The sequence below is a fragment of the Etheostoma cragini genome, chromosome 6 (genome assembly GCF_013103735.1).
Source record: "Etheostoma cragini isolate CJK2018 chromosome 6, CSU_Ecrag_1.0, whole genome shotgun sequence".
In the NCBI taxonomy this organism is placed as follows: domain Eukaryota; kingdom Metazoa; phylum Chordata; class Actinopteri; order Perciformes; family Percidae; genus Etheostoma; species Etheostoma cragini.
The window spans coordinates 3,363,531-3,375,817 of NC_048412.1; the positions used below are offsets into that span (position 1 = coordinate 3,363,531).

The 12,287-nt window shown below is 41.9% G+C and overlaps 1 protein-coding gene across 7 annotated transcripts in view; it reads left to right on the forward strand.

Annotated features, from left to right (window-relative positions):
- Positions 1 to 10,679, forward strand: part of oxr1a (oxidation resistance 1a) — a 189,276-nt gene extending 178,597 nt beyond the window's left edge. For 4 of the 7 annotated variants that reach the window (XM_034874031.1, XM_034874030.1, XM_034874033.1 and 1 more), the window contains 7 exons: positions 24 to 189; positions 3,441 to 3,521; positions 5,316 to 5,441; positions 7,716 to 7,868; positions 8,074 to 8,169; positions 10,245 to 10,318; positions 10,516 to 10,679. In XM_034874031.1, the coding sequence (XP_034729922.1) occupies positions 24 to 189; positions 3,441 to 3,521; positions 5,316 to 5,441; positions 7,716 to 7,868; positions 8,074 to 8,169; positions 10,245 to 10,318; positions 10,516 to 10,651 (832 nt within the window). In that variant the 3' untranslated portion in view covers positions 10,652 to 10,679. Of the gene's footprint in view, positions 1 to 23; positions 190 to 1,410; positions 1,803 to 3,440; positions 3,522 to 5,315; positions 5,442 to 7,715; positions 7,869 to 8,073; positions 8,170 to 10,244; positions 10,319 to 10,515 lie in introns of those variants that run through there. The other 3 variants (XM_034874035.1, XM_034874032.1, XM_034874034.1) reach the window with 2 other exon arrangements.
- Positions 10,680 to 12,287: the final 1,608 nt, after the last annotated feature.

Sequence of the window (12,287 nt, forward strand, 5' to 3'; positions counted from 1 at the left end):
CCCCCCCCCCCCCCCCCCCCCAGGTCAGAGCATCTGTACGTGTTCTTTATGCAGTGGAGCCCGGACATGTACGGTGAGGGGGTCAGGGGGATGGGACAAGAGCCTGGGTTTGTGGTTGTCAAGAAGAATGAGGTGTCAGAAACAGCTGACGACGAGCCCATCACTGACCTCAATGTCAAGGAATGGGAGGTAAGGTCTACACAGCTAAAACTGTTTCCTCGCCTTGCTTACAAGCACCTGTTGTGTTGTCTAAGGCCTCACAGACATGGATTAAGTATAGTTCCCCACTATGGTTTAATCCATAACCTGTGAAACCAGAATCATATGTGGTGTATTGTGGTTATTTAAATGTGTTTTTAAGTTTGTTAAGTTACATGTTATATGACTGTAATGATTAGCCTCCATTACATAATGTATAGTGCATACTGTGCTGATGTTGGTTTTTAATCCATCAGTATTGTGTAGTCATCAAGCCTTAGTTTTGTATTCTGCTTCTGTATATTGCACTTCTATGTGACACTGCATATTTCTTGAGTTGATAGTAACTATATTGTGTGTGAAATTTCTATCACGTGTAAGTTGTGTGAACACTAGCTTTGCTTGGAAATATGCTTCTTTGAACTTCCAACCAAAGTGTTTTGCATGTTTGTGTAATTGTACTCTTCTCAGTTAGTGTATTGTAGTTTCATCAAGTGGTGTGACTGTCACTAGTGTTGGTCAGCATTTGGCAACTTGTTTTGCTGAATGGCAAACGGCTAACACCCTTACGAGTTGCTCAACATATGCAGCGTGTGTGTACTGTTCTTTTTGGCTATGAAATCACCCAAACTCATGTGGCACTGATGTGGGTTCAGTCCGTCTTCCTTTCTCGTGAAACTAACGTCTCACGGTGTCTTCACTGCACATTTACAGAAAGTGGAATTAAGAGTCAGAAGCATAGACAAGGATGACCTGCAGATTTTCAGCTTCCTATTACATGTTGCAGCACCACACTGCGGATGGGTTTTGGTCAAATGAGATGTTTGCGAGCCTGTGGATAATGAAAAGGATGCATTCATTGTATGAAGAAATTGATACAATGGAAGCAGCGGCCTGGATTTAAATTCCAATGTAAATGAATGATGTAGGAAACAAAGTGGACTAATTGTCCCTACATGATCTGTTACATTTGAATAAGTAAATAGCACCCTGTTGATATTGTGTTCTACTCAGGTCATCATACCTGAATTTTAAGGAACACTGTTCTTTCATAGAGCTTTAAGGAACAAAATAGATGTGTTTTACCTACATAGCTTTTTTTCAAACTTATGTATTTTGTTTAACAAAACGGCTGATAATATGTACTTCAAAAGCTAATTCAAGTTTTGTATTAATTCTTTATTTATTTTAAATTTAACTTAAACCAGATATAGGCCTTGTCTTTCAAAATGTTAGACTGACTGACAGACCTCGTGGGCTGGTGCTGTTACTGTATCTTTAAATCCTGTCTGTTATGGGACAAGAACTCTTTTTTTTAACCAATGGGGAGTCAGTTCATCTCCTGTCCTGTAATATTATTGGATTTTAGCGATGTCACACAAATCACTCAGCGTAGAAACCCTATTGGGGGAAAAATGTTTCTATTTTAGTCAAGCAGGCTGCGGCGTCACACTAAGCCCGTCTACTTGTCTCGGGGCTGTAAACGGGGAAACTTAAAGGATCTGTAATGTGACTTTCCAGCTTCAACCTCGCCCAGAAAGCAAGACATGTTTTCTAGGAGGGTGAAAGACCAAGAGAAACGGCTGACCCCTAAGTATACTTGTGTATGTTCCATGTGGCTAGTTGTTTTCATTCTCCTCAGTTGTTAAAACGTTTTGTTCTCTTGCTGTTGTTGTTAGCATGCCATGCTAGCGCTCCTGCGAAGCTAACTAGCCCGCTAGTCCTTTAGCCGGTCAGGTCTGGGTCAGTGACTGATGTTACACAAAGTGGTCACCATCTAGCGTGATGATATGATATTTGGCAGTCAGGGAAGTTCTCTCATCTGTTGTCTGCCCTCTAGGTACCGACGCTGTAAAACGATGTGTGCTTTGTGTGTGCTTTGTGTGTGCTTTGTGTGTGCTTTGTGTGTGTGTGTGTGTGTGTGTGCTTTGTGTGTGCTTTGTGTGTGTGTGTGTGTGTGTGTGTGTGTGTGTGTGTGTGTGTGTGTGTGTGTGTGTGTGTGAGCGAGCTTTCCGAGGCTGTGGAGAACGCTGTCTGAAAGTTTCCAGCGCTAGGTCCCAGTTAAAAGATGGAGTTGCTTTCTTTAATCTCACATTACTATACCTTTTTCAGAGTTACCAGGTATCATGTTAAGTTTATATCTCGCTAGCTAAGTGAGTGTTAATTTTCCACTTGGGCTGTATGATACAGTATTTTTATTCACCTCCAGATGCTTGCTTTGTCATGACATTGATGTCTTCAGATAAAAGGCATTTGATTAACATTGAAAAGTGTGTAGCAGCCTAGCATGCTGCTAGCCTACCCTCTTTCAGGGGACAAATGCACCAAAGTGCCTTTATCTGGAGGTGAAGTGGGGCACAGATGCATTTTTTATTAGGGCTGTAGTTTACTCTCTCTGCTACATTATTGAGTGCTGTAAATAGGCAGCTTGTTACCCCAAAAAGTTATTTACACCAAAGGCAACAAGGTAAGTGAAAGACTATCTCAGTTGTAAATTGAGTAAAGAAAGACAGCCTAGGACATCTGTGCGCAGACAGTTTAATATTTATTTAAATGTAGACCTAGACTAGTTAATATGACTGTGCCTGAGTTTATTGGTCTTGTGCATAAGGCGGTAAATATCTTTCCTGTGCCGAGACACAGTGGGCTGTTGAACGCAACTTTTCATTCAGTGGCAAAACAGAGGCAGCCACTCTCAGTGGAGTTTCCAGCGTGGGCCGTGGGGTCTAACTGTGTTGAAATATAGGTCATTGTGTTGGTCTGTCTGGGCTGTGTGGATTGTTGTTTCTGACGAACAGAGAGTGGGTTAATATCCATGGACTTGGCAAGTCAATCCTCAGTTATGTTCTGTTGCGTGTTCCAGCATCAAAATCTTGTGGATTTCTTAACAGTCTTGTTCCCAACAATTGGTTTTATTTTTGGTTTGGCTAGAAGAAAGCTTGATAGGTCTAAAGATTACTTTCTGCTTGTGTTGTTTCCATTCTCCTTATGCTAACTTTAAGTATATCTAATGGTTGCGTTATTAAACATATTACACAAACATGCAAAATGACAGTGCTCTGAAATGCCCCATCCACTCCTCTTTTTCCCCAAAGTAAACTCTGTTCAAGTGTTAAAGTTTGCTGAAATTGCACTACTTCGTGCACTTAATACCTTTTAAAACTCACCATTTACTTTTCCCTGGCCAGCGATGGATCTGGTAGAGTTTTATGTTCCACCTGTTCCTGTCTTTGTACTACCAGGTAGTGTCTCTGACGGAGTACCATCGTAGGATTGATGCGCTAAACAGTGAAGATCTGCGCTCGCTCTGCAAACGACTCCAGGTGCCCTGAACAGCCCTGTCTGCCCCCTCTCTCTGCTTTGCCCAGCCCTGCTGCTGCCTGCACCGAGATGGTCTCCCATTGGCTCTCGCAGGCTTTAGCTGCTGCGGATGTTGCATTCTAACCTCAAAAACACATGTACCTATTGCTATTAGGGCTGCACAATTAAAAGCAATTTTATCAACATCTCAACATGGACTACTGCAATATCGAAATTGCAGGGGAGGGCACAATATTTGTCAAAATTAAAATATGTGGTAAATCATTCTGAATAAAATATTGCGGTGCTGCAGAGACGTCCCAGCCTACAAATCGTATCCTACGGACTAAAGGCTGTTTTATGTTTCTGTGTCGAATCGGTGGCGTACCCCCGCAGACCACTTTATCTCCGAGCCCTCCGCCGTAACTTGACGTGCACCTCCAAAAATGTGTAACAACACTCGCTAGCTTTATGGCAGTGAAAGCAACCCCAATGCAGAACTCCGAAAGGGTCACGATGGCGTAGGAGCAACGGCGTAGCTACGCCATGGAGTTGACACAGAAGCGCAAAACAGCCTTAAAGAAAACATTTTTATTTGGCACAGAAAAAGAGAATGATACAAAAATGCTCATTCCTCCAATATTGTGAATCATAATGCAATCAATACCAGTCAAATTAATTGTGCAGCTTGTATTGCTGTACACATAAAAGTTATGGGTTGAGTAGGTTTCATGAGTATTTGGGCTCCCAAAAACATATTCAAAACTTGATGTAGATCAATTGAGAATGACTTATCAAGTGTTAAAAAGAAATATGTTTATCAATTCATACAGAAAGTGTGTGATGAGGTTTTCATGTGACAGCAGCCTTATCTCCATGTGTCAGGCTTTCCGTCTTAGACTCGTTGTCATGGTGTTTTTTAGTGCTGCAACCCACTAGATCAGTCTGGCTGTAAAATAGTTAACGCTATATGTAGTTTTTCTATAGGCCACACAGAAATGTTTTTTCCTGTAGGAAAGTCCCACTTTTTCTTAAATAGAATGTTTGCTTTGATGAGCTGGATGTGTAGAATTTTGAAGGGTAAAGAAAGAGACAGTGTATTTGTGAGGGGGTGGAAGTAAGACTCCCTTGACAGTGGGAAGGATGTGACAGTGCAGGTAGGCCCTTATGAATGAGGACTGAAACATGAGAGCATCCCAGCCACCAGTGGTGAAGTGCTACACAATCAGCCTCTGTTATCGAGAAAGATAAATAACCTGAGCAGTCTGTTGGTCAGAGAAAATGTTAAACCGCCGAGTGCAAATTATTCATTGGTTGGATTTCCTATTCACGTTGCATTGTCCTCTCCCAGACAGTGTCTCTGCCCGCTCTCCTAGTTCTGCCAAACCAATCCTAGTCATCTGGCATTGGAGAGTGGCAGGAAGATATTCAGCTGTCATCATCAAATTGTGAAATTATCAGTGTGTTGCCAGCAAACGCTGCTTTTATAATTTTGGCAGGAACACTTCTCAGATTTATAACGGGAGCTTTTGTTTCTCAAGGTAGGCTATGGTTAAAGTCTAGCTTCTTCATGTCATCCCAGACTTGATCATAAAGCTGTTTAGTTAAACCTTTTCTGCTTCAGATGCCACATCTCACTCAGTGCAAACATAATCTGAGCCTGTCCAACATGTTTGTGGTTACTGCTCTAGAAAGCTGCACTTTGTATGAGTAGCCTGATATGATGCAAAACAGAATTGTAGGTTTATGGCGAACAGCTATAACCTGAGAGCAAACTACTCCTTGTATGCATACCTGACATTCATCTGTACATTTAGATCACCACCAAGGAAGAGGTGAACTCCAAGCATGGCACATCCATCAAGACGGAGCTTGAGCCAGAAACGTTCAAACCCAACCTCAGAGAATCCAGTGATCTCCTGGAGGCCGACCAGATAGAGAAGGTACAGACTTTAGTACAAACCTGTTCTTACGCAACCCTGCCATGACAAGATAACATGAAATGATATGATCCTACTAACAATTGTCCATATGCAAAGCCTGATGTAGTTGTTTTTCTTATGTGCCATAGAGCTCCGTTGTTGTCTAAAAACTATTAAAAACATGTCAGTGAGCCACACTGTTGCTCAGGGTAACATGGTCCTTAAAAGAGGAAAATGTTGTATTTTTTTAGTATGAAACAATGGGCTTGGAAGATAAGCAAAATAGAAAGTATTGAAAGATACTAATGAGACTAATGTATTACATTTGGTCTTTTCATATTCATATCTATCTATCTATCTATCTCTATATATATATATATATATATACATACATACATACATTGTGTGGGCGGGCAGGCATGTGCTGGGTGTGAATGCTAACATGCAAATCCAGAGGACTTGCTGGGCATTTCACTTTCAAATTTGTAAAACAACCAAAAAAGCACGTAGGTGACCTGACTACTGCTTACAGCAGACAGAGACCAATGAGCTATGGTCCGTAGGTTTTTCTGTGTCGGAGTTAGAGGTGGCAACTTATAATGTATGTATGACTATGAATTACCGCAGACAACATGTAAAGGATCCTTTAATTTATTTTTTGCTCACTAATGTAAAATAAATTGTAATTTATTTAAAGATAACACCTGCATACACTCTCACTTACTGAATACTCAAAGGGAAAGATGCTACATGTGAGAAACACATGAAATACATTAACAATTTATGTTTGAGTTGTGTTGTATGCCTCATAGGCATTGTGGGTAAGTTTGCACACACAGACACACTTGCACGTCTCCCAATGAGTCCCGGTTGACATATTGACCAATAGACTGCCAATGTGCGGCTTCCTTTAATCACTCAGCGGATGTAACTCAGGGCGGTTTGTAGCAGCCCCGAGAGGAGCCAATTCGATTTTATTTCATTTTAATTCAGAGTATAAATTCATAATGAGTTATCTTCAGACACTTTACAGATAGAGTAGGTCCAGACCACACTCTATAATTTACATACACCCAACAGTTCCAGTAATTCCTCAAAGAGCAAGCATTTAATGCATTTAACTTCACATTAGGGAAAAAAACCTTTGGTGGTGAGGAAAGCTTCCTTTTAAGAAGAAACCTCGGACAGACCCGGACTCTTGGTAGGCGGTCTCACAAATAAAGATAATGGAACTATGACAAGTAATAGTAGTTGCAGTAGTCCATGGCGTAGCAGGGCACTGCAGGAGACTGTAGAGCGCAGTAGGGTGTAGCGGACCAGGGCCACGGCAACAGCTGCAACCAAGACTAGGAGCCACCCTAATCCAAGGAAAACCTTTGGGCGAAAAAATGCATAGGGACTCTGGGGAATAAGCTCCCCAGAGTAAAGTTAGTAACAAGGTTTTCTGGGAGAAGGATGCACACAGAGGGAAAGAGAGAGGGGCTCAGTGGGTTGAAGGAAGTCCCCCAGCATTCTGAAACTATAACAGCATAATTAAGAGCTGGTGCAAGGCAAACCTGAGCCTTGAGCCTGAAGCTGAGTTCTTTAAGGGGTGGTAGATTAATCCGGACGACTATGAAGAGAAGCAGAGAATTAAGGGGTGCTGTGTCTGTAGCTATACACCCTCTCCTGCCGGTCTAGGTAACCGCTGCAGCTCCTCACTCCCTCACTATAAACTTTATCAAAGAGGAGAGTTTTAAGCTTACTCTTAAATGTGGTGACGGGGTCTGCCCCCCAAACCCAGACTGGAGCCAAGTCAAAGCTCATCTCCTCACGGCTTCATTTCCACCCTTCTGGTTCCAATACTGCTTCACTGGAGGATGTGCTGAACCAAGGAGAAAAATAGCAAAAGGGATGATGATTAATTGGAGTGCAAACAGCACGTTTAAAGGCCCCTGTTTCATACAGAGGGAATAGTGCAGCATAGTGTAAAAAAAAAAGGCTGACACTTTAATTCCAAATTTTAATCAGCGTCTGTTTTTATCTGTCCATTAAAATGAAGCATACACTTAATGCACTCCTTCTCCAGCGTCTTTATCTCCCCATGCACCACAGCTACTGCTAATCCCTGACTCTCTTTCTCCTGAGGCGGCCCTGTGTTTGGAGCCCTGTTTCCCTTCTTTAAACACCAGATGGTGTTAAAAGGTCACCGCAGATGTAATTGAGCATTGGTCGCTGTGGCCTTTGCCTTAATTCTCCTTCATTCTTCCTTTTTCTTTATTATTTCCTCCATCCCCACCTCCCTCCCCCCCACAGCTTGCCAAGAACCTCCCACCACGGACCATTGGGTACCCATGGACGCTGGCTTTTGGCACATCGAAGCATGGCATGAGCATTAAGTCGCTGTACAGAGCCATGCAGGGCCAGGACACCCCAGTGCTCATGGTTATAAAGGACAGCGATGGCCAGGTAAGCTGCAAATGCAACAGACGGTAGTACACTGTTATGTAATTTATAAAAATCATTATAAATCATTTTTTGCCACATGAAATCGTACAGGTTGCAGTTCCACTGATATGTTGTTCTATCAGCTCCTAAACTTGTGCGGGATTCATCATAAAGCGAGTTGTACGTGAGTGTTCAGCAGTAGGTTGTTGTTGTTTTGTTGCTCCAGGTGTTTGGTGCGTTGGCATCGGAGCCCTTTAAAGTCAGCGATGGCTTTTATGGCACAGGAGAGACCTTCCTCTTCACCTTCAATCCAGAATTTCAGGTACACTGCCTTCCTCAGTTTGAAGCTGTTGGGTTAAACATATGCTACATTTATTTTAAAATAAAATCATATTTATTTTAAAAGAATGTGCCGTTTTGTTCATATACAGTTTACTTTATGATAAAAGGGCATGCAGCAGAACTGATGTATTTGTGGCTGATATTTTTCAAAGCTGCACAAAATGTATCAATATATATATATAAATAAACAATGGATCAAATAACTGGAACAGGAAAGGACTCGTTTGTAGTGAGTCTGCAGAGAATCATTATCGGACTGTTCAGTTCCTCTTAGCTCTACAGACGTTTAGCATGTTTTCAATCAGTGTTTAGACCAGATTCACACCTTCTGAAACGAGCTTTGTTTGCTTAACATTTCACCTCGCTTTATTTTCTAAAAAATATTCTTTAGTTTCTTTTGGTGCTGTGTCCGCCGTAGCTTCCTCTTGGATGCTTGCTTCCGATCTCACACCTGGTCGCTATGATTTAATAGAGGTTGACGCCCAGAAACATCCTGAACACAACAAAATGAAAAGGGACTATCAAGGCAGAGGGCATGGTCTCTGTTAAAACGGACCTGCCACACACTTCTAGTGGGTCATAAAAGTGATGAGTGAGAAGGGATTATTTTTGTATAAGTCTATACATTGTTTTCTTTTTGGAAAATCCTACTCATTGGGCTTTTTTTAAACAGTAGCTAAAACACTTCAATCCGTAGAGGCTGCATCTGAACACAAACACTTCCAACACAGTGCTGGTGTGTGGAAGTGAAAACAAGTTGGAGAAGGGGTTAAGCAAAGTGTGTTTACTTATTACAGACTTTACCAAACTGTATAATCTTCTTTACATAAGATGGCAAAAGAAAACAGACTTGAGGTCAGTGCGATACACCATTTAGCATACTGAGAATATGCTGTTCTCAGTGCATGTGACACTCAAACACAGTCTCCATAAAAGCAAAGTGTTCTACGAGAAGTCCTTAAAGACTCACAACTCAGTGGCATTTAGTGTTCTGTAACTTGCGTCCTTGATCATGCTTTCTTGTTGAAATCCTTTACACTTAAAGGAGGTTTCCGGTTGATTTCAACACATAGGTCTGTTTTTCATTGTGGAGGTCTGTCAGAGAGAAAAACTAACACCGTGTTATTCTCCTGCTAGAGTTACCACCCAGCAGGCTTGCTTGAAAACGACCGTAATTCTCCTTTTAATGGATTCAAACCAAGGATACTGAGATGAATGGGCAGAAACCAACCTATTAACGGCACCAGTTTTCACCAGGGTGGTCTAATTTTCTACAATAACTTACACCACAAGGGTCATTTGAAAAATGATACACTTTTATTACAATTCTACACTCAGTGGCTCTAATCTCCCCATCAATGGGACGGAGCACGCTACATACCCTCGCAAATACACAGACGTGGAAAGTATGAATTATTAGAGGTTTCTTCTGGACCCTTCCTTTGAGGTAAACATGCGTGTGTTCGGTTCTCATTAGGATAAAGAATTCTGGACACAGTATTAGATCAAATGTACAATTTGTAGGACTCAAAGACTATGTACATAACACAAAAGTAATCCCTCTCAGTCATCCCTTGTGACCCAGTAGAAGTGTGTGGTGGTGTCTGTATTCTCTTATTTCTTATTTTATCTAGTGTTGATTCTAACAAAGAAAACAAAGACAGAAGCAAACAAACAAAAATGTGAAAATCCCATGAAGTAGAGGACTGGATGAGAAGGCAGAGTAGACTGTGGGGAGGTGAACTCCAGATGTTACGTGATGTCTCGCTCTCACTCTGTTTTCTCCAAGTAGAATCTGGGAGTTTACATTTAATTTTGGTAAAGAACTGGGTTCTGACGTCTGTATATGTGCTCTCTCTGTCTCTCTCTCTCTCTCTCTCTCTCTCTCTCTCTCTCTCTCTCTCTCTCTCTCTCTCTCTCTCTCTCTCTGGCTGACGAGTAGGGACCAACTTAGTTGTGTTTAACTGTGATACTCGCTACATATTATGACTTTAAGTCAACGTTTAACGTGCCATGTAAGATAATCTAGCATGTGCTCTACTTTGTCTGCAACAGGTGTACAAATGGACAGGTGACAACATGTTCTTCATCAAAGGAGACATGGACTCCTTAGCTTTCGGTGGAGGAAGGTGAGCCCGATCTGCTTTTGATGCATACAGTGACAGAAATCAGTTCTAGCAACATCTGTTTGAATTGAATCCAATGATACAATAGAGTTCAAAGCTAGGCCGCCAAAATCAAGATAAGTGACGTTGATTGCCTAAAACTGTTTCTCCAAAACGTTAGTGGCCCCCTGCCTAAGATGCTTTGTTCTGTTTCCCTTCAGCGGGGAGTTCGGCCTGTGGCTGGACGGAGACCTCTACCACGGCAGGAGTCACTCCTGTAAAACATTTGGGAACCCCATGCTCTCCAAAAAGGAGGATTTCTATGTTCAGGACATAGAGATCTGGGCTTTTGAATAACAAAACAGTCCACCACAGGGGAAAAAAACAAGTCCTTGCAAAGGGCAAACTGAGGGGTCCTCCTCCTTTAGAACAATGGCATTGCCCCAAACCTAACTGCACATCACCAGGGCTCCCCGGGCCGGAAGCCAGCTATCGGATGCTTGTTGTGCGTTACTACTGCAGTTATTACGGAGCTTTTTTTCTTTGTGAAAAATTACCTTTGTGTGTATCTTGTTACAGCCCTGTGCAGCGTCTTTGCAGAGTGTGTGTGGGGGGGGGGGGGGGCTGAAAAAAAAAAAATGCTGGTGAATAGATGAGGTCGTATCAGAAATGTATGAAAAGAGGGAATAGAACCACGAGGCCTATCTGAACTTCTCTCCCCTGAGTGAAGCTGACGAGGTTTGGGACTGCTGCGAGAAGAGAGCACTGCCCCAACTAGTCCAGACTGTATATCTGAACTTTACAGAACCTCAAGGGGTCCCCCGCACCCTCTAAGACCCCCCCCAAGAACTTTGTTCATGCGGTAGGATGTTACTCACTGTGCTGTCAGCCTTGACGGAGAGAGACCCAGTTACAGGGAAAGAAACGAGACGGAAGCTGAACACATTCCATTACTCTTGGTGATGGTTGAGTGTCACATTTAAGTTGTGATTTGTGGTTAAAAACACGCAATCCACGAAAACTCAAGCAGCAGCAGGATACGATGACTCTTAACACAGAGAGGGTATAGAATATGGGGGGGGGGGGGGGGAGGGCTGGTTAGTCTTTTTACAGTACAGTTTTTGGTTGTCTTCTGAGGCTAAAACTATAGAGTATTGTGTATTGTAGTCCTCCTGTTGTTCACTGTCATAGCACAGCATCTGAAAGCACATAGCTAGTAACCAGATCACCCGTCGTCGTAATGTTCTGTTCAGTGGGTGTACGTGTGAGTCCAGCTAACACCGGCTCCTCTCACAGGACGCCGGCTGTACTGTTCGTAGACAGTAACGTGTTGCAATAGATTTGTGGAATATGCAAAATAACTGTCCTGTGACCTCAAATAACCCGCAGGCGGTGGCACTTTCGCCCCCGCCTGTCACTCTTTCAAGATAGGAACTTGTAAAGCTTTTACGTCTTGATACACGATTGCTTTTCTGGGTATCATTTGGAAAGCCTTGAGACGTGGTTTAACTGTTTTACATGCATATATGACAATTATATATTGGTATATATGATTATATATGAATCTATATAATCATATATATTTTGCTGTTAAGTGTGACAGTGATATATTTGTGCTGATATTTCAGCTGTTACAATATAATGTATATTACCCTGTAAATTAATGTTCAAATAGTAGATTTGTTCCAATATATATATATATATAAATACATAATGAGATATATATATATATATATATATATATATATATATATATATATAAAGTGTGGATTGGGGGGTTGCTTCTAGCACTTTAATCTGGTGTAAACAAGTCAAAGCCAGGTTCTTCTTATATTCTCTTAGCAGTAGCTGTACAGTACATTTTTTTGTTTAGATAATTAAGATGTTAACTGTTAGTAGAAAGCTTGCTGCTACCAATATCAATAAGGGTATGCCCTAATGCTCTGTGTGTTTTTAAAAGGATTACTCTAAGGTAGGAAGGGGGGGGGGGGGG